Raw genomic sequence first — 22,079 nt, 5'->3', positions numbered from 1 at the left:
GGACAGACATTTGGAGAAATGCCGCAGATGCCTTTTCCTGTTGCTGAACCCTTTAGGTTTCCAAGACCCAAAGTCAGAGTATTTGGAAAAGACATCCTAGAGGTGGAAAATGTGCAATCTCCTCTTCTTCCTCCTCCTCCTGCTCCTCCTCCTGCTCCTCCTCCTCCTCCTTCTCATCCTCCTCCCTCACAACCTCATCCAGTACTCTTTCCTTCCCCTCTATCAGGTCAAATCCTGAGCAATTTTGAAATGCCATCAGATATAGATACAAAATACCAACAGCTCCACCCAACATACCATCCACAGCTTCATCACTCTGCCATCCCTAATCAAATGCACAATTCTTCAAGTCAAATCTCATCACCAACAGCAGTGGCAGGTCAACAAGAGTACTTCTCCCCCCCTAATTCTACTTCCCCGCTTATGTCTCATCATCTCAGTCAAATGCCACCACAGACATCCTTTATTAATGACACACAAATCTTTCAGATGGGACAAGTCTTACCCGGACTCCCACAAATGCCTCCTCCACTACCCTTACCAAGGCCACAGCATCAAAGAAGAGCCCTTCCATTACATATGAGGCCAAGATCAGCCAAAGCACCTGCTTCAAATCATTTCTCACCTCCTAATATTGATCTCCACATGGGCATAAAACAGAATCCTCATCACTTACAGCAGAGACGCTTGATAAAACGGAAATCAGTGGCAAATCAACATCTACCCACATCTACATTTGAAAATCAGAGACAGCCATACTCAACTTCTTTTCCGCCACATTGCAAAAGAGAGGTGTCAATGAGTACTAGGCAACCCCAGTCAAGAGCCCATGGAGGCACTGAAATGCAAAAGTCTTCACCAACAGTCAGTCAACCACAATCTTCACGCAGCCCTCTATCTTCACCAATGGAATTACCAAGGAAAACAGCAAGTCCGCCACCCTCCCCAAGACTAGCTTCCAGACGGCAGCCCCCTACAGAGGTAGCATCATTTTCTTCAAACAGGCCACATTTATTTGAAAGTAGGAAGCAATCACAGAAGATGAGGCAGTCCACCTCTCCTGCCACACCACCCTCACAAAGACAGAGCCCCTCTCTTCCCGAGAGGTCACAGTCACCCCACCCACATTTTTTTCACTCAATCCCATACCAGACCCAATCTACTCCACATACTAGGAGTGAACCACTTAGATCTTCTCAGCGAGTAAGAAGAGGGGCTGGAGATCGAGAACACATTCCACTGGGAGCTGTGAAACCCTCCCCAGCTAGCCCCTACTTAAAGAGACGCAGTAGACACGGACCCCCTGTTACACAACATGTTGCCCCATTCAGGTCCTCCATCCATAGCGGTCTAGCACACTCCTCAGGGCAAGCAGGGAGCAGAGTCGGAACACCTATATTACCAAGGTCCAGCTCTAACACTACAGGGATCAGGGAGTCAAAACAAATTCAACCTCCCCAAGGAGGCTTTCATAGACCTGTTGGTAGGGGTCAGCCACTTGTTCGTATGCCAAGAAAGCAGCAATCTTGTCAATCTCGTCAATCATTAATGGCACCACCTGCAATGCTCCCCCTCTCTCCACAGCCTTCTTTGAAACAGAGTGGTCCCCCCTTTTCCCATCCAACAGTACCATCAATTCAGCACCATTCCTCATCACCTCATTCACTGCAGCATTCATCTCCTCTGCCTCCTCATTCCACCACCCCAGTACATCACATTACGAATCCAGAACTTCCCTTTCCCCAGAGTCCCCACAGTCTTGGACCATCATCTTTTCAGGGTTCAGTGTCTCAGCCCAGTATTCCTCCCACTTATCCCCCACCATATCATACTATGATGCAGTATAACTATAAAATAATTGATCCCGGTCCATCACCTAAGCTTACAAATGCTTTACCACTTTCTCATAATGCAGTTGCAGTTCAGAAGTCATATCTCCCAAATCCTAGCACTACCACTCTTCGCAGACAGGAGGTAAAGCCAGAACCAACCCCTGGTTTATCTTCAATGAATTGTCATTTAAACAATGCCTCATATTCATCTCCTCTACAGCGTAATGCAAACATATATACAAATGTTCTTTCACCACGTGAGACAGCTAATCCTCAGGCCCCAGCAGCACATTCTACCCAACCTCTGCCTTCTGCTTTGCTAACTTCCCAGCTACGCAATGCTTCTTTTTCTACATCTCATCTAAAGCACTATTCACCAATGCTTTCTGCCTCTACTAATCCTTCTCTTCCCACACCTCGGTCAGGGACTGTAAACTACACTGCTTTGCTTCCTCCCAGTGGAGACCTGACCTCAAAGTTTCAAGCATTTAACAACAGGTTTCCTGGCGGAGCTTTGTCAACAATAAGCAAGCAGAAAGTTGAGCAATCTGAGGCCTCAATGGTCAATGGATCTGAACAATCTTCACATCTGCCAGTTCGTACGCTGCCCTCTGCCTTTCCGGATTCAGGTTTGCAACCGACTCATTTACCTGATGGCACATTTGAAAGTAGATCAGAGGCCACAACTGCAACGTCCACATCTGGACCAGTGCTTTCTTCTGCACTTTTAAATGCTAACATACGCAAAGCAACATATAGACTACCGGATGGAACTTTTGTCTCTAGAATTGAGCCAGAACCAGTGATCCCTTCTCCGATGCTCTCATCTGCTCTTCTCAATCATAATGTTCGCAATGCTTCTTACCAGCTGCCAGACAGTTCATTTTTAAAACATCCAGAGAGCAAAACAAACAAACCTGACCATGCAGTATCACCAGAAGGACTATCGGCTGCTCTAAGCAATGCTAATCTGCACAGGGACAGGTTTCAACAGCTGGAAGGATCCTCTTTATTTTCACGGAACCAAACACAAGGTCCAACCTCTCCTCTCATTTCCAGTGCTATGCAAAACCCTAGCCTCCAAGGAGCATCATACACTTTACAGAACACATCACATCTAAGACCTCCAGGATCTGAGCCCTACCAGTCAGGAACAGGTGATCCAATAAACAACTCTCAAGCTTCTACTTCACCTCAAACTCTGGATTTGTCTAGTGCCCTATCAAGAAACCCCATTATTCGCGAGGCAAAATACCAGCTCTCTGATGGGAACATCCTGATGCATCCTGGTATACACAGCCCGCCAATAGTTCGCTCACCTACCCTCTCTGGCGCTCTGCAAAACCGTCGACTACAGGGAACCTCCTTCCATTTACCCTCTTCATATGCTGTAGTGTCACCACAGGTACAGGGATCAGGCCCTGATCAGCACTGGGCACAGGGCCCTGGAGTTGAAGTATTAGAAGTGCAACACGATATGGATGGTTGGGGTGCAGAGAGGGCATTGTCTTCAGTGCAAACTTTCAACAAACGGGCCATTTATAGAGATGGGGAGTTCATGCCCCCTCATTGCGTGATGGGACAGAGACCCATGGGACATGAACCAAAAGAATGGAATCTAAGCAGAGAGGGTGAACCACATGGAAAGTGGTTTGACAAGGTAAATTTTGTCAATGCTGTAATTTACAGTAATTTAAACAGACAAATGCTAAACTGTCTCAGGTATATGTAGGGGTTTATTAAGTCATGTTGCAGATAAATATGATGTCAAAATTGTTGATGCCTGGGGGTTACTGGGGGTCACTGAAAGATGATTTTTGTGAGACCATGACGAGCAAATAAATGTGAACCATTATCATATTAAATGAAGGTTACAATTTGACCTCAAACTTAGGCTTTTTCATCACGGGTGTCTTTATATGCATAAGTTCTAAACATGTATGCTTGTGTTTTAGATGTACTCAATCCGAAGCCTTCCCACCATGTCTCATTGGGAGAGACAAGAAGAAGATGGAGTGGATGATATGACGCAGCTAGAGTGAGACACAACTCTTTCTTGAAACACGCATGACCTTTTGAATAGTACAAAAAAGAAAATGTTTGATAGAAGTGGATGTTGTGTGGATGACCTATGCACCATTTCACTACTCGTCTTATTTGATATATAGACGAGAGAGAGGGAAAAGGAGGTAGCAGGGGTGGGGCATGCATAAAGGTTGCTATAAAGCTGGTCCAAATATTGAACTCATTTTCTCTTTCCAGGGAGCTTCAGGAAGGAGCTGTTTTGCAGAACCTGAAGAAAAGATTTGAGCGAGACATTATCTATGCAAGTATCAGAGCAACAATTTTGAGTTTGTTGATGAAACTAATGTTTTCTCATTTGTTTCTTCATCCCATATCAATTTCAGACAAATATAGGTAGTATTCTTGTTTCTGTGAATCCGTATAAGGTGTACAACATCTATGGGACAGATCAGATGTTGCTCTACAAGGGCCGCGCACTTGGAGAGAGTCGTCCGTAAGTTAAATCTCAAAATTCCATTAATGTCTGTTACGTATAAATACATATCTCAACAGCTCCCCACATGTATTTCTCTTTTAGGCATTTGTTTGCATTAACAAATGCTGCTTATTCCAAAATGATGGATGCCAAACACAACCAGGTCATAATAATCAGGTAATATTCTATTTCTTTTGGCTCCGTTTCCACACCTTCTGAATATTGGGCACATCCCTCCTCAGAGGGCTTATACTGCATCCACACATTACATATGTGTGTGTTAGAAACGAGTACACTCAAGAAAACCGGCAAACACATGCAGATGCACACACGGGCACACCTCTGGAACACTCTAGCCGTGTTTGGAAGGAGACACCTGTAAGGAAAGCCCAAGCGGGTCTGAGCCAAGACCAGATTATCTTTCAGAGGTTTAAATGTCCAAGTGAACGTGTGAGATTCACTGACTCCTGTAAGTGAGGCCGGGTGTACAGTGACCAGTAATGGGCCACTTTTTAGCGAACCAGCCCATGTGGTGAAACCTAATGCTGAAATGTACTCAAGGTACTCACACACAGACACACGGAAATACACACACACACACACACACACACACACACACACACACGCTATGCTCTTGTCATTGAGAGAAAACATTTGTTGTTGATAGTTTAAATGAGTGAGACCCATATCCTGTTTTTCAGTGGGGAGAGCGGCTCTGGGAAAACAGAGGCCACCAAACTTGTCCTTCGCTACCTAGCTGAAATCAATCACGAATCCAGTATTGCGCAACAGGTTACACACACACACACACACACACACACACGTACACACACACACACACTCTGACACTTCTTCTGTTTGTTTTTCACGCATCCTCACCTGTGAAGATTGAGGTAATTGCTTTTCCTTCTGACCTGCTTCATATAAAACCCCTAAATGAGTATGAATCCAAGAAAACAGATTTTGACCAAGGCTGTTGGTTTCCTGATAGATCCTGGAGGCAGCTCCTCTGCTTGAATCTTTTGGTAATGCCAAAACCGTACGGAATGATAATTCCAGTCGCTTCGGAAAATATATAGAGGTTTTTCTAGAAGAGTGAGTATAAATAGTATAGATTCTTCCAGATTCTGTCTTATTTCTGGTTTTCTTCTTTCATTTCATTCACTGTTCTCTCTCTCTCTCTCTCTCTCTCTCTCTCTCTCTCTCTCTCTCTCTCTCTCTCTCTCTCTCTCCAGTGGTGTGATCAGTGGTGCCATAACCTCTCAGTATCTACTGGAAAAGTCCCGTATTGTCTTCCAGGTGTCACATCATTTTAAAATAAATTTATGTGTTTGCTCTTAATGTCAAAGAGTTGAATGTGTTTCTCCATCAGGCCAAAGATGAGAGGAATTATCACATCTTCTACGAGATGTTAGCAGGCCTTCCCTCGCAACAGAAGCAGGCTTTCTACCTGCAAGAGGCTGAGACCTACTATTATCTGAACCAGGTAGAAAGCCTGAGTGTGTCCTGGCCACCACTCTGCTTGGAATACCAAGTCATCATGTTGACTGCGGTGTCGCGGTACTGTCTGCCTTCAAACAGGGAGGGGACTGTGGGATACCAGAAAAGAATGATGCAGAGGACTTCCTGCGTCTGCTTGCTGCCATGGAGAACCTCCGCTTTTCCTCTGAAGACCAGTCAGTCATCTTTAGAGTCCTTTCTTCCATACTGCACCTGGGCAATGTCTACTTCCAGAAGCATGAGGTAGAAAAATGAAATCAAATCTGTGCATTACAAAGGTATTATTACTATTGTTATTATTATTATTACTATGGCTCAAGATTTGATTATGTACTACAGGCTGATGGTCAGGAGGTGGCGTCAGTGGTGAGTGCTCAGGAGATCCGAGTTGTGGCCGAGCTGCTGCAAATCTCTCCTGAAGGTCTGCAGAAAGCCATTACCTTCAAAGTCACAGTAGGTATCAAATGGGAAAGATTATCTATCTATCTGTCTGTCTGTCTGTCTGTCTGTCTGTCTGTCTGTCTGTCTGTCTGTCTGTCTGTCTGTCTGTCTGTCTGTCTGTCTGTCTGATCATCTCCTTCCTCTGCAGGAGACAATGAGGGAGAAGATCTACACGCCACTGACTGTTGAAAGTGCGGTTGATGCCAGGTGAGAGGCGATGGTGTGCCCGACATGCACTGGCAAAAATCTATTATTCATCCTCCAGAGTTTCAAGTTCAATTGCGTGACCTTATTTTAGCACAGAGACCTCATTACATTGACGGTTCAAATGGTTGTGTTATTTCAGGCCCTTTGTCAAAATTATTTTTGTGTCAAATGTGTTTTTCTTTCATTTTTAATCTCTGTCAACATGTCCTGTCCTGCACTTTTTTGTACTCTAGAGATGCAGTTGCCAAGATCCTGTACTCGCTTCTCTTTCATTGGTTAACAGAGAGGATCAATGCTCAGGTGTACCCCCACCAGCACACCACCTCCATCTCCATCCTGGACATTTATGGGTTTGAGGCAAGTTGTGTTTGTCCTCATTCTTGAACACAGGTTTTCTTATTGCCCTGAATGAATTCTTCAGATTAATGTCACATTCAGATTTGGAACTAGGCAGTGCCACAATTATGTGTGTATGCGTGTGTATGCTTTGTGTTAATCATAGGATCTAGCCTTCAACAGCCTGGAACAGCTTTGTATCAATTATGCAAACGAGTACCTGCAGTTCTTCTTCAACAGGATTGTTTTCAAGGAAGAACAGGTGAGTTACTGTCTGGTCTGCTCAAGCTATGCTAGCTCTTTAGCGACACTGGAGAATGGAAATGTTGGGGTCATGTGATCTCCATGCAGGAGGAATACAACAGGGAACAGATCCCTTGGCAAGACATCCCTTTCAGTGACAACCAGCCCTGCATTGACCTCATTGCCGCTAAGCCTCATGGGATACTGAGGATTTTGGATGACCAGAGCTGTTTTCCACAGGTATCTCACTGTAGAGACCCCAGAGATGCTGCATCCCCTTTTCTTTTACATCGAGATAACTGATTTACAGTTTGCGGCCTTGTCATTAGGCAACGGACCACACCTTTCTTCAAAAGTGTCACTATCACCATGGCAACAACCCACTGTATCTGAAGCCAAAGATGCCCCTCCCTGAATTCACCATTAAGCACTTTGCTGGCCGGGTCACCTACCAGGTATCAAGCTCCTCCTGAAATTATCTGTAGATTGTTTACGATGCAAAAATTCAATTCACCCATTTACATTCTTTGACAAAACATTTCTTATTTAAATATGTCTACAGTGGATGGTTCCCAATGTCTTTGAGAATTCATAACAAATAAATTAGCTTTGCACTTCTTTACGGTCTCACGCAGCTGCTCGAGATTATTAGTTACAAAGGTATTAAAACAAAGTCTTCATCCTAGTGATTATAGATTTCAGTCTTGCTGCCATGTGATGTTTTTCCTTTAGTAAAAATAATCTGGGATGTCAACAATGTAGGTTTACAAGTTCCATGACAAGAACTTTGATCAGGTGCGGCAGGATGTCCTGGACCTCTTCATCCAGAGCAAGAACAAGGTGAAAGAACAGGAGCATTAAAGCAACAAAATCCTTTCAAAGAAAAAAAAAACAGTTTTTCATGTGCAAGCACCTTTGTTTGTGTCCAGATGGTTTCAAACCTCTTCGTGGTTCATGCAGACGTCGCGGTTCAGCACAGAGGAGGACAGGTTCGGAAGAGCAACACCGTCACCAGAAAATACCAAGCACCCACCGTCAGCAACAAGTTCCAACAGTCCCTGCTGGAGCTGGTGGAGAAGATGGAGAGGTGAGAGACATGTGTTAAGACAAAAACATGAAACTGTTTAAGGTCAATAACTTACATTTATTGCATTTCTAATGAAAATGAAAAAAGGTCACTGACATGAGCCCTCGAACACATTTCAGATGCAACCCCTTTTTTGTCCGCTGTATAAAGCCCAATAACATAAAGGTACAATTTCGAACTGCCTCCTTGTGTTTGCATGCATGACCCAACTTTGTCCTTAGTTTTTCTGTGTGTCCAACTGCCGTCAGAAACCGGGTGTGTTTGATGACGACCTCGTCAGCAGCCAGCTGAAACACTCGGGGGTCCTGGAGACCATCCGGATTCGCAGAGAGGGGTATCCTGTCAGAATGCCCTTCTGTGTGTTCCTGTTCAGGTACAGGACGTTCTCACGTTATACAAAACGGTCGAACTGGTTTTTATGATCTCCATCATTTCATTTATCGTGTAAACGTTAAGGTTTAATCCACTAGCTCAAATATGAAGTTGTATCCTCTTTACCAGTGTTGTTGCTGCCATTCTCAGGTATAAATCTCTGGTGGGAATGAGTGAGCTTCCAGCAGCAAATGGAGAAAACTGCGTAGCGATGCTCAGTAAGTTGTGCCCTCTTGGCCCAGGAGAGTTCCACGTCGGAGTCACAAAGGTGAAGTTCTAACAGGCTACAACATAAACACAATCATCCAAATTAGTTTAGATTTGGCAATGGTGAAAGCATTTACATGTGGACTTGGCCATCTCTTTTCCCCTGTGCGTGCACAAACGGCAGCTGTTTCTGAAGGAAGACATCTATCAGATGTTGGAGTGCAAACGGGAGCGCATGCGTCATCTCGCCGCCCTCACTCTGCAGCGCTATGCCCGCATGTTCTTTGTGAGAAAGCGATATCTGGCCTTCCGCAAGAAGATCGTCTGGCTGCAGGCACAGTGCCGAGGCTTCCTCACACGGTTGGTTTGCTCAAAGTTCAAAGTTTGACTTCTATCAGTACCAGAAACGAGAGATTTCATGGTTCTCCGCTTATTCTGCCCTCCAGGAAACGTTATGCGGAGATGAGACAGAATGTTCTGCGAGTCCGTTCTGTGGTCCACATGTACATCACTCAAAAGCAGTACATCAAGGTACACAGGTGCTCATTCCTGATGTGTTTGAGCATTTCAGGTGTCGGGCGGTGAGTTATTTTGGTGTTGTGTTCACAGATGAAGCTAGAAGCCCAGAGAAAAGCTGAACAGGAGAAGAGACGGAGAGAAATGGTGAGTATGGAATCTGCCGAATAGTTCCGACTTGGTTGAAGAACTAAAAATGACCTTGACTCCTGCAGGAGCTGTCCAAGAGGGAGGTGGTAAATGTCACACACTTGGCCATCCCTGCAGAGCTGGGGGCATTGCTGCAGACTGCAGGAGGTGTGTGATCAATAACACCAACAGTATAATCACCACAGATGGTGTGAATAGTCCTGATAGAGTGGCGTCCCTTAAGAATTCTGCCTAAAAAACTGGACTAAACACATTCCAGATATTTAGCAGAACCCACACTGCTGCAGCATACAGTATGGTGGGTGGTGGCTGACCTGCAGCTCCCTCTTGTTGCAGTCAGGAGGGTGCTACACTCAGATTGTTTGGCTCTGCTTCAAGCGCCCCACATCCAGGAACAAGCTGAGCTCAAGCTGCCCCTTGACATCAACAACTACCCCTTCTATCGCTATGTACAGATGTACTTCAGGGTGAGACCACTAATGTAAAAAAAAAAAAAAGTTATTTGACAATTATGAGAAACATTTCAACATTTGTAAGTGTGAGAATTTATTGTGCTTCCACAAAGCTCCAAACCCCTTTTTATCACCCAGGAACCAAAGTTTGGGATGTTGACAGAACCCCTGAAGTCACCTCTGACACGCCTGGAGGACGACCTGACCAAGGAGGCCCTGGACATCTTCAACATGGCGGGCTGACTTGCTTTTTTGCTGGTCCATGCAGATGCAAAGAGGCGTAATTAACTGGGTTTTTATTTTGCTTGCAGGTGTTACGATTCATGGGGGACCCTCATCTCAATGGTGCACAAGAAAACATCTTTGGAAACTATATCATCCAGAGGGGTCTGTCGTCCCCGGGGTTACGGGATGAGATCCTCGCTCAGGTCGTCAACCAGGTGTGGAGAAATGTCAATGCTGACAACGCTGAGCGAGGCTGGCTGCTGCTGCTGGCCTGTGTCTGCAGCTTTGCCCCCTCACCCAGGATGGACAAACACCTGCTCAAGTAAGAAACGGTTTCCTCCGTGAGCAGCTGTACAGTACAGTCATGTGTAACTACATATCCTCTCGACACGTTTAAGTTTATTTGAACTGAAAAAAGTTTAAATTCCCCTCCAGGTTCGTATCCGACCACAGTCCGGCTGCTTGCCAGGCATTACTGCAACACAGACTCATCCAAGCCAATCAGAAGACGCAGCTGGGCTCAGGCTCCGCCTCCGAGGCGGCGAGGACTTATCCGCTGTCTCTGCTGGAGTGGACAGCCAATAGGAAAAGGGCAAACCTGGCGCTGCACGTGCACTGCTTTGATGGTGAGTTAGAAGATTTATAATGTGGCCCTTGATTTTAGCTGCTCAAATCTACTTTAAAAAAAAACAAAGAAAATAAAAAAAGACAGAAATTCAGACGCTAGAATCACTTTCGTGGTATCTATTTGGGACCGGTTTCATCCTGCATTTATTGATCTTGACAGCTCAAGATCAGGCGTTGGAAGCAGACTTGTGCTTTTTAATAGAGCAGTTTATTGCAATTTGGTATCTTGCTCAAAGCTCTTTACATTTTTGGTTTGCATCAGGAGCATCATTCCTGTGCCCGGTCCATTCCTGGACCTGTGGAGAAGATCTAGCTGGGGATATACTGCGCCACAGGTGATCTTTTCTTTCAAAGCATAAACTCCCATTGTGGATGGCATTTAGTAAACGTTAGATGTGTTCCAGGGGAGTGTCTGACTGGTGGAGGGGGAGTTCCGTTCTGATGAAGGAACACGGCCAGTGGGTGGAGTTAGCGGGTCATGACTATGTGATGGACCTGATCGCAGACCTGGAGCTACCGTCAGACTTCCCTAAGCACAAGAGCTACTTCATCATCAGCTCTGATGACCCCGCTAAAGTCCGAGCGAACGCCGGCCTGTCCGTCCACAAACACACCCAAACACACTCTCGAATTGTCTCAAATTTCTCGTTGGCATGACAAAAGCTGACAAAGAGCCTCTCTTCTCCTCCTCACAGGGCTCTGTTTGGCAGTGGATTTGACTCGGACGATGAGCTCCCCACTGGTTTTCCTCTCAGTGGCGGCGCCAGTAGCAGACCCGCCTACAGCCTACCTGACTCGGACGGTTATTTTAGCCACGGTATACACACACACACACACACACACACACCACACACACACACACACACACACACACACGCACACACACACACACACACACACACACACACAGCTGAATCAACAGAAAAAAAACCACCACATTAATGCATTTAACTGCTGCCCTTCTGTCTCCAGTTGAATCAGATGCGTTGAGTGACGGTCAGAATCAGAGAGGAATGGACCGATACCTGGACAGTCTCTTTGACCCTGTCCTCTCTGACGGCAACATGGTGAGTTCTGATAAGTACAGCCATCATGCTGCACTTCTGCTGTCTGACTTGGATGCTACTGCGATATCATTCTAAGATTTAAAAATAAAGGGAAATTTTCTGTGATGGTCATCCTATATTAGTGAGCCAAATTCTTTTGATCATAGAGAATGATCACCACATTTTGCTCATATGTTGACCATCGTAAGGTTACAGAATATGCTTTTGGCTGTTGCGCTGAAATTTTAGAAGTGCTTTAACAAATTTAAAACATTCTCTAACTTTTCTGACTTTTAAAAAAAAAAAACACCAATAGAATAAAACAAGAAGTTTCTCTTCCTCATCTATCCATCAATCTGTTTGTCGTGGAAAACGAGTGCTGATGGAGGGGTGCAACATGTGACCCACTGTTTTGTTTTCGTATGAATGAAGGAGATGATTAGGTTACTGAGAACTACCGTATTTAAGTGTAGACGGGCAGTAGGAAAACATGTCTGCCGCAATGCTCTGTAATTCCCCCCTTAGTTGGACAGTCTATCATCATCATTATCATCATCATCATCATTTGAATTCTGTTCTAATCTCTCTGCCATTATTGGCATGAAACCATAGCAGTAACAAAGACTTGTGCCCATCTTCTCCAGAGTTTACGGTACTTCTTGCAGAGTATTTAGTTCCTGCAGCTTTACAGACTCTAATACAAAGTCTCCATCAGCCACCCTCCTTTTCCCACACACACCTCACTCATGTCTGTCAAACTCCATTTTAACATCATCCTCGCCTGTCCTTTCCCTGCTTACTGCTTCTCTCTGGCTGCCATGGAAAAGATGGGGAGTTTGTCAGCAAGGATGAAGGGAGGAGGAGGTATAGGCATCACAGGAGGAGGAAGAGGACAGGAGGACGCTCATCAATCCACCAGTCGACCTTATCCCCCAGGAATACACCCAGGAGGTGATCCAGTGTTATCCATGCGTTTGTCCTGCTAGTTTGACACGTTTTAAACTGTTTCTTTTTTCAGCTTAACTTTTCTAGACACCAAGCATGTAATGAAATAACCTAAAGTTTAAAGTTAATTCTGTTAGCCCGAGCGCCCCCGCTGATTGTAATGATTGTCATGATGTTCAATGATGAGGTTTCCAGTAAGGTGTAAAGTTTTGCGTGCACAGTTTACCGTCCTTAATCTGTTGTTCAGAGGCTGTAATTGGTGGCCTGCCCTCATCGATAATTCATACAGCCATTCACCGGCTTGTTTACCCTCCAAAGGCATCTGACACTCTCATTCTATACAAACTGTTCATTATCTTCCACAGCTCTTTTTCTACAGGCAGCATATCTTTCCCCAACAAAACAAAATAAAATTTGCATCTCGATTTATTATAGCTTAAATTTTACTGGTGTGGATCCTGAAGCTGAAATCGCTTATTTCACTGACAAGAACTTTTTTCTGCATCTATAACATTATTGGAGAGAATCTGTCTTCACCAAGAATTTTCTCTTAGTTTGAAAAAAAAAATTGTTGGCCGAATTGATTTTCCCCTTGAGAATAAGAGTCCTGACCTGCCGCTGCTTTTGCTCGTAACCCTCAAGCTGTGCCGGTCCTCCCGGTAGCCGGAGGGATGATGCCACCCGTCCCTACAATGCCTATCCTCTCCCACCACCATCACCACGAACAACACCGCCAGCAGCAGCAACAACCACAGCAGCGGCACCACCAATACAACCTTCCTCCGCAACCCCCCCACCAGCAGAATCCTCCCACCTGTGCTACTGCCACATGCATTACACCCACATTTTCACCAGCTCACGTGCCAGCTGCTGCCCCCTCAGGTGATACCGTAGTATCCCGTGATGCTGCTCTCCCTGACTCGTCAGGGGTGCCCGCACTCCCTGCCACTGCTGTGGCTCCGGGCTTGCCTGCGATGTCAGGTGCTCCAGGTATAGAAATCAAGCGTGAGCCAGGTTTTCCCTGCATGTTTGGCCTTGAGAGCATGGGCATGATAGAGTTAGCCAAAAACCAAGTCTAGCTTTTGTTTTGAGGTCAGAAAGTGTGCATTTTGCAGTGAAACTAGTGTGCCTATAATGGCTTAGTACACCACAATCGTGTTTCGCTACATGGTTTTTGTTCCTGAATTTACTCTTATAGGACCAGAGCAGGCCATACTGACTCAACAACAACAGACCATCATCAACCAGCAAGCCATCATCATGGTTGGTCATTTGTTTCTTTAAAATAAATTAAATGCCTGTGGAGTTGGCTTTCCAAAAAACAGCTCCAACCTGCTGGTGCTAATTAGCCTCTTAGCCTTGCATAGTAGAATAGTGTGAACAACAAAAAAGACACTAAAATGTGAACGTAGTTAAGTAATAAACAAAATTTTTTTTTAAATGGATGAAAATTAATGAACTGACATTAACTTTAAACTGAGGACACAGCTTCAGTCATGACGTCCTTATGTCACTTGTAAACCCCTCCTGTTAACGCTGGATATAGTATAAAGAAATGTCATGGCCTCTGTGCAGGCTCAGCAGATGACCATGCAGGCTATTGCAATCCAGCAGCAAATGATGTCCTCATTCCCTCCGACGCCAGCCGGCCCCAGCTCGCCACCTTCACTTCGTCGCCAGGTCCATGGCAGTTATTCATCACGATGAAGCACAAATAAGTGCACGTGTACATCTGTTAACATCAGCTCTTCTTTCTGCAGACCACAGAGACTGAACGTTCGCCGTACAGTCCCGCTACAGCTCCACGAAAAATGAGTACGTCGAAATGCTTGGTGTAAAAGGAACCTTTGCAGTTTTGGCAAGAGGGCGGCAAAATCGGATTAGTAATCCTTGTTAAAAGATACATGGTTGAATGAAAGTCGTGATGTCAGTATTTGATTCAACACATCCCAGGTCCCACACGCGGCCCCCCTCCTGAGGATGTGGTCCAGGCCAGTCCAACGAACGCAGAACGCCTGGATCCCAGCCATGACATCAAGGACATTATCAAACAGCATCAACCTGCTGGCACTAGCATGTTCAGTGGACCTGCTGCTCAGAGGTAACATTCGTATAATATCCTCAGATTTGAGCTTAACGTTTACCTTTTTTTGGGCTTGGCTTTTATCCTCTTTGCATTTGTAGGAAAGGTGATGGAAGGATGTTTGTAAAGAAGCCAGACCCACACGATGAAGCCATGGAGATCCTCAAAGATCAGATGGCAAACCCACCAAAGCCGGTACAAACGCTGATTGTATTGAACATTTACACACCTACGGTCACACACAGGCTCAAAGACCACCATTATTTTTATTTCAGAGTGTAAAGAAGCCATCCTCCTTTAAAAAAGGAGAGGCAGGACTCAAAGGTTCCAGGACAATCAAGTCCCACCCTGCCAGCCCACCGGGCTCAAACACAAACCCAGCTCCTCCTCCAGGTACGTTCCACGAGTCTGACGTAAATACGAAGGACAGAAAAAACAGAATCAATCTGTGGTGTGTGTGTGTGTGTGTGTGCGTGTGTGTGCGTGTGTGTGTTTCCAGTGTCCAGAGAGTTGCCAGTTGAGGAGGTGATCATTCAGACTCAGCTCCACAGCAGGACCAGTGAAGAATATTACACCTATTCAAATGTTCCCTGGAAACTCTACATGAGGAAAGAGGTGCATTTTGGGAATGCAATCTGGTTTATTGCTCATTATAAGATCTGATCCACCTGCAAGTTCTGACAAGTACACATGTAAAAAAAAAGAAGCTTTGCGTTGTTAAATATACAACTAGAGCCACTAGACGATGTTTTAATATGGTGATGTTTCATTATCATTTTCCATATATCTTTAACATGTTAACCATGTGTTTTTTCTTTTCTGTTCAGGTTTTCTATCCTAAAGAGAACTTTAATAACCCACTGATCCTGGATCTGATCTTTCGACAGGTTGATTATATTATTTGTTTCCAACTATTTCTCCTTTTGTTCATTTGTCACCAGAAATAAAAAAAACAACCCCCATCTACCATGTTCACTGTTTTATTGATTTAAATTTCAACGTATGTGTATATGTGCTAGTAGCTAAGATGACTCAGCAAAAATAGCTTCTAATAACATTTTTGGCGGACAATTTTGCATTTTTCTCATTAATTGGCGTTTGTCTGGGTATCGACCTGTAATCTGGGACACTCTTGCTGTTGCTGCTGCAGGTTGTGCATGATACCTTCTCAGAGGCCTGCATCCGGATCACCCAGGAGGAGAGACAGAAGATGAAAGATTTATTAGGTCTAAAATTTGCCCCTCAATCTCCCCACTGTCCTTTGTGATTTTTTAACAGCTGGGCACTGTCTTTTTAACAGCTGAGAATAAAGTCGACCCGGTTTCAGGAATCCAAGATGGCAACGTGAAGAAGAAAGTTGTCACCGTGGCCAGAGACTCGTGGGAAATTTACTTTTCCCGCCTGTTCCCCGCTTCTGTGAGTGGTCTCTTGCTGGTGTCTGACTCATGTAGGCTGATAAGTTCTTGCTGAGTAGAGGGTGTCTGCACCTCCAGGGCAGCGTTGGGACTGGCGTGCAGGTACTGTCTGTGTCTCACAAAGGCATTAAACTGCTGAAGATGGTGAGGAGCAGTTCTACTGCCCCAGACTACTTCAGAGTGCTGAGGCCTTACAGGTCAGACTGCATGATGCAAGATCAAAGTTCTAGCCAAAAAGTTCCGCTCTGGGCTAATGATCAGCCCATTGTCACCACCAGTTATTTGCCCCAGGGGCCCTTTACTCATTTTGCATGCTATCTTTTCCCGTGCAGCTACTCGGACATCCTGTTTGTGTCAATTCCCTCGAAGAACATGTTGGAGTTCAACCTGACCAATGAGAAGCTGATCCTGTTCTCAGCCAAGGCTGCACAGGTCAAACACATGATCGACTACTTCCTCACAGAACTAAAGAAGGTCAGAGAACATCTGGGGAGCTCGTCTGCAAGTGTAGCTGTATTACATCTAAGTTGAAATCCTTGCAGATGTGCTATCTGCTTTTTACAATTGGAAGTTGGGGGAAGTAGTTAAAGGCACTATTAGGTTTAATGTCTAAGTTCAAAGTAATTTATATTTAAGGTCAACTGTCCAGAGGAACGAGTTTCTAAGAGATTAAATAATTATTTATCTTCACAACAGCAAAATTAAACCTGAAATCAGTCGTCACTGGCAAACAATGTTCTCATAGTGTTACACTAGAGTTGTGTTGACTTGACTTTGCTTCATCCAGCTACCAAAACAAATGATATCAAACACAACATATCATGAACTTTAGTTGGAGATTCATTTCATGAGAATGCAGCTTTTCAATAGTTTGGTTTTATGTGACAAATCACTTTGCTGTGTTTTACAACAGGCTATAGAGCTTTATTTTGTACCAAGATTCCAATGATAGAGTTCTCACGACTAAGAAAAAACCCCTGAACATAAAATCTAGAGATCTGAGATGCATGGGAGAGCATGTACCTTATTATCTTCAACATATGCTCTCTGCCAGGACTCAGAGTATGTGGTGGCGGTGAGAAACTTCATCAACGAGGACAGGACTCTGCTCAACTTTCACAAAGGGGACATCATCCGGCTGCAGCATGTGGATGGGTTGGAAGCTGGTGAGAATCAAAGAGATTCTTGTGTTTCCTGCATCTGTGAGCCATATTCTGTGTGCTTGTCCCTGCTGCTCCGCTCCTAACATGATGTGCATCTCTCTGGCTCAGGCAAACATTACGGCTGTATAGTGAGAAAGAAAGTCATGCTTCTGGAGGAACTGAAGAGGGACACTTCTGAGTTTGGTGCGTTTGACAAGGCTGCTCAGTCTGCGTGCATTTAAGTGTGCTGTCCAAAATACTTTTGTGGTATATTGCACCTTATTTTCATTTTTTTGTTCTGTTATTCTCAGATGTTTGTTTTGGCAAAAGGTTTTCTCTTCAAATGCTTGTCTTACGTTGACTCACGCTCGTTTTGGTTGAGTCCAGGTTGGCGCTTCGGGGCTGTGTATGGCAAATCAGGAGCCTTCCCCAGTGAGTACGTCCATCCGGTGGCAGCCCCGGACTTCCTGGTTCTCCCGCCTGACCGCGTGGAGCCCCGGGACAGACACGGGCAAGTGGCTGCATCTGCGGCCATCGCTGTGGCCATGGGGTCCTCCATAGCCGCCCATGAGCTTGACCTTTCCACAGAGGTGAAGCTTCAAAAGCACTTTTTTGGCATCCACGTGAGACAGCGAAACTATCAATGACTGAGTGAAATTGTAACCCTGTATACTGGTATAATTGTTGTTTATATGATATTTGCTAAACTATTTCTGCTTACAGAACTGAAAATGTGTTTATGATTGCATCTTTCATGTTATCTTGTTAGCGTCATGTCTGATGTGTGTGCATTAGGTGGTAAATGATATGTACGGGGACAATGTGAGCGTCGTACTGGACGAAGTGGATCTGAACAGTGGCCAATATCACATGGCCGAGTTTGCCAAGAAGTACTTCAGGGAAGCGCAGGGGGAACGAAGGTCAGGCACCAACCATAGAGCCGAAAACATGCTAAGATATCTTCACATTTAAAGCTCATAATACAGGATGCATCCTGCATTTTCCGAATAGGGATCAGAAAACCAAAAAAGGGAAAGAGTGTCGAGACCCTGCTGATATGGTCAAATTCTCCAAGGTAAAACTTGATCTGTGGCATCTCTGTCTGTATTTTCTGTCTGTTTGATGCCATCTTTCTGCCTTCCCAGTCGCTGATCCAGGAGTCTCTGATCGACTTCTCAGACGGTGGGATGAATAGAGTGGCTGCCGACATCTGTTTAGGTGAGGGGAGAGAGAGTAGAGGAGAAATGGAAGGAGATATTGTTGGAGATAGTAAAGGCTGCTTGAGCTGATGTTGAACTCAGATCTGGAGGTTCATATATTCCATGTTGTGTTTATTCCAGCTATAATGAGGTTTATGGGAGATGTCCCACTGAAGGGTCAGACTGAACAAGACCTGGTCAACACTGTACTGAAGGTTCTCACACATTCTTCTCATAAGAAAGACAGATGAAGTGATTATGTTATGAAAGCTGTATTTATCTGTCCTATTGAATGTAGTTAAGTGGTGAACATGGGCTGATTAAGGATGAAACCTACTGCCAGCTGATGAAGCAAGTAACAGCCAACACCAGCTCCAAACCGTAAGACTCCCAAAAGCCACATGCCTGTGTTACCACGGCGAGCCCAGCTCTGATCTGTGTGTGGGTTCTTTGGTACAGGGACAGCTGTCAGAGGGGATGGAGGCTGCTGTACATCCTGACGGCGTTCCACCGCTGCTCGGACGTCCTGAAGCCGTTCCTGTTGAAGTTCCTCCAGGATGTCTGCGTCAGCCCCACAAATCAGTACCAAAGTAAGGTGCTGCGCTCACCAGCCAGACGGCTGTCGTTTCCCAGTGTCGATCAGCTACCACTCTTGATTTAAACAGGCATCGCCAAGGCTTGCGAGCAGAATCTGAGGAGGACTTTTCAGTACGGTGGACGAGTCCAGCATCCCAACAACATTGAACTCAGAGCTATCCTGGTTAGTCTTTAAGACGGGTGTCAAGCTTAATTGTTAGGCCGTTCCATACTGATGTTCACCTTGTGACATTTCCCTCTGATTGGCTGTTTGTGTGCAGGCTGGGCGGAGCTCAAAGAGACAGCTGGTCCTGCTGCCTGGGGGGGTTGAAAGGCCCTTAAAAATCAAGACATGCTCTGTAAGTCACCAATACATCCAAGCATAAAGAAAGGATGCCAAATTCAGATTGTTTGAGAAGGATTTGTTTATTCCAGGTTGCTTTAGATGCCATTGAGGAGCTCTGCTATGAGATGGAATTGCACAGGCCCGAAGCACTGGATGAATACGCTGTCTTTTTGGTGACACACAGAGGTAATGAGGCTCCTAAATGTCAACAACCTCAACATATACTGTATAAAATGCGACAGAAGCGTGCGTGTGTGTGTGTATTTGTGCAGGTCAGAATGTGCGTCCACTGAACAAGCGCGAGTACATCCTGGATATCGCAACAGAGGCAGAGACAGTGGACACCAACTATAGTCTGTGGTTCAGAAGAGTCGTGTGGAGCTTGGCTCTCAAGCTGGACAATGAACTCTATGTCACCATGCACTATAACCAGGTAGCACACATTTAGCTCACAAGAGAATGAAGTCTTCAATGCTTTGCATGGTTACCAGTTGAGAGGGTGATTTTACAGCATAATCTCTCGTTAGTGACAACCTCCGCTGCATAACCGCTGTTTGTGGTCTTCATGTTTCCTGTTCGTTGTCAAAGGTGCTCCCAGACTATCTGAAGGCCCTGCTGAGCATCGTTCCTCAGGGTAAGGCCAGCGAACAGCAGCTGCAGCAGATCGCCAGACTGGCTGCTCTACAGCACCGTGCCAAAGACTCAGTCTACCTGCCCACCGTGTAAGTGAAGGCACCAGAGGCCCGATACAGGGCCAGTCACCCCACAATGACTTCTGACTTTTCTTCTATCAGTAATAGATTTTTGCCCCTGTGTATCTTTTTAGCCGTGAGGTTCAAGATTGTGTTCCAGCACCGTTCTACAGCAAGCAGAGCCCACAGCTGTGGCTGAACACAACAACGCAACACATGCAGCACATCCAGCCCTTAAACCCACACCAGGCCCGTGCACAGTTCCTTGGTATAATGTTACACCATCACTGTGATACATTTACTTCCCATGAATTTTACTGTTTTGCACAATAACTGGCTGTGTTTTTTCCCCACATTTAGGACTAGTCGGTGCTTTTCCAATGTTTGGGTCGTCCTTTTTCTACATCCAAAGCTGCAGCTCTGCCTCCATTCAGTCACCCTGTGTCCTGGCTGTAAATCTGAACGGACTGCACTTCCTTAACAAGGATACACATGTATGCCACTCACACACACACTAACACACACATGCACACAAGCACGCACACGCACGCACGCACACACACACACACACACACACACACACACACACACACAGCATCTTTGATGCTTCAACCACTCTCAGATTGTTTACTGTTGCACATTTGAACTTCAAAACATGGAAGTTAAACAGTAGACATTAAATGGATGTACACAGTAGTTGTGCATATCTATATCAACAATATTGACTGAGGAATATACAGTCTGGCTCCCTCTGCTGGTAATTGCATTTGCTGTTTTTCATTGCCGCAGTACTCCAGCCTCCGGTTTTAAGTGTTAATTGACATTTACCAGCTATCACGTCAAAATGTGTATAACTTTTTTCATCCAGACATTATGTGCATGTATTAATTCCTACATGTCCCTCATAGGAGGCCATGGTGCGTTTTTCACTGAAAGAGATCCAGTCAACTCGCACCCAAAGACCAACATCCGGTTCCAGTTATCCTTATGTGGACATTATGATTGGAGACCTGCTAAACCAGCGCATCACCCAGCTACAGCTCGAGCAGGTGTGTGTGTGTACGTGTGAGTAATAGACATTTGAGAACAGATGGAAAAGAGGGAAAATGATTTAATACAATTTGTCTAACTTATTTCACTTTAAATAGCACTACATTCTGTCTCTCTCTTCATCGCTGTGTGTCTGTGCTCGTGGGTGTTCCAGGGCCTGGAGCTGTGCCGAGTCATTGCCATGCACATGGATAACATGCTGTCAGTCAGAGAAAAGAGATTGACTCTCCCACCAAGTGAAATAACCCTGTTGTAGCACATCCACCCCTATGCCTCATAAATATACTGTATCTACCTCTGTCTATTAAATAGAAAGTTTTTAATGTAACTTTAATGTTGTATTTTGTTTGGTTGCTAATGCATTTGTAAAATCTTACTTTAAAAAAAATAACAACTGCTATAACCTACTGGTCTACTGTTGATTGGTCTATTATTCACCAGCAAAATATTAATAATTTAGCAAGTCTTGTTAGCATATATCCAACAATTTCACTATTGTGATTACTGAGTGACAAATAGGCTAAGGTGTGCATTAGTTTGACTGAGTCTATGTGGAGTTCCTTTCCTGGGGTGATGTTCAGCTACCCCACTTTGACCCCACTGTCCAATAACATGCACATCAGTTAGGATGAAGAGTCTAATTGCTCCTAGATACGAATGCGTGAGTAAATGTGTGTGAGTTGTGACTGACTGGAGCCCTTAACCTTCTTTGCCTCAGCACCTGAGCAGGAATAAGTGGAGGTGGGCACAAAATAACTGGATGGATGGATCATCCATACTGTCAGATCAGTAGGTTGCAAGCTCACCATCTTCCTCTCTTTAATACACAGAATGTAAAAAATGTCCTAGGGAATGTATAGCTCAGATGTTTAGTTTTAGTTTCAGACTTC

General features: G+C 44.9%; 1 protein-coding gene across 1 annotated transcript; it reads left to right on the top strand.

Moving 5' to 3' along the window:
- The first annotated feature begins 3,408 nt into the window (after positions 1–3,408).
- On the top strand, positions 3,409–21,596 carry myo15aa (myosin XVAa). The gene is made up of 65 exons (XM_057015438.1): positions 3,409–3,492; positions 3,788–3,870; positions 4,095–4,158; positions 4,241–4,350; positions 4,435–4,509; positions 5,034–5,124; positions 5,220–5,225; positions 5,324–5,427; positions 5,568–5,631; positions 5,705–5,818; positions 5,914–6,075; positions 6,172–6,285; positions 6,422–6,480; positions 6,714–6,837; positions 6,983–7,078; positions 7,168–7,299; positions 7,389–7,514; positions 7,822–7,899; positions 7,989–8,146; positions 8,266–8,311; positions 8,395–8,519; positions 8,669–8,786; positions 8,910–9,085; positions 9,172–9,256; positions 9,335–9,388; positions 9,457–9,538; positions 9,728–9,858; positions 9,982–10,077; positions 10,155–10,390; positions 10,504–10,694; positions 10,958–11,030; positions 11,100–11,291; positions 11,391–11,512; positions 11,668–11,762; positions 12,569–12,692; positions 13,885–13,949; positions 14,262–14,366; positions 14,447–14,501; positions 14,640–14,787; positions 14,871–14,964; positions 15,045–15,162; positions 15,269–15,384; positions 15,597–15,656; positions 15,920–15,995; positions 16,070–16,185; positions 16,263–16,381; positions 16,517–16,658; positions 17,239–17,350; positions 17,456–17,530; positions 17,714–17,916; positions 18,122–18,246; positions 18,338–18,401; positions 18,472–18,544; positions 18,667–18,740; positions 18,824–18,906; positions 18,985–19,115; positions 19,191–19,285; positions 19,383–19,460; positions 19,537–19,633; positions 19,720–19,880; positions 20,036–20,169; positions 20,274–20,407; positions 20,500–20,633; positions 21,048–21,188; positions 21,344–21,596. The coding sequence occupies exons 1-65, from the start codon at positions 3,409–3,411 to the stop codon at positions 21,443–21,445; spliced, it is 7,020 nt and encodes a 2,339-aa protein (XP_056871418.1). The 3' UTR covers positions 21,446–21,596.
- The last annotated feature ends 483 nt before the right edge of the window (positions 21,597–22,079 follow it).

The sequence above is a fragment of the Takifugu flavidus genome, chromosome 18, assembly GCF_003711565.1.
Source record: "Takifugu flavidus isolate HTHZ2018 chromosome 18, ASM371156v2, whole genome shotgun sequence".
In the NCBI taxonomy this organism is placed as follows: domain Eukaryota; kingdom Metazoa; phylum Chordata; class Actinopteri; order Tetraodontiformes; family Tetraodontidae; genus Takifugu; species Takifugu flavidus.
Note: the sequence above shows the minus strand (reverse complement) of the source record. Positions and strands in the feature narration are given on the sequence as shown.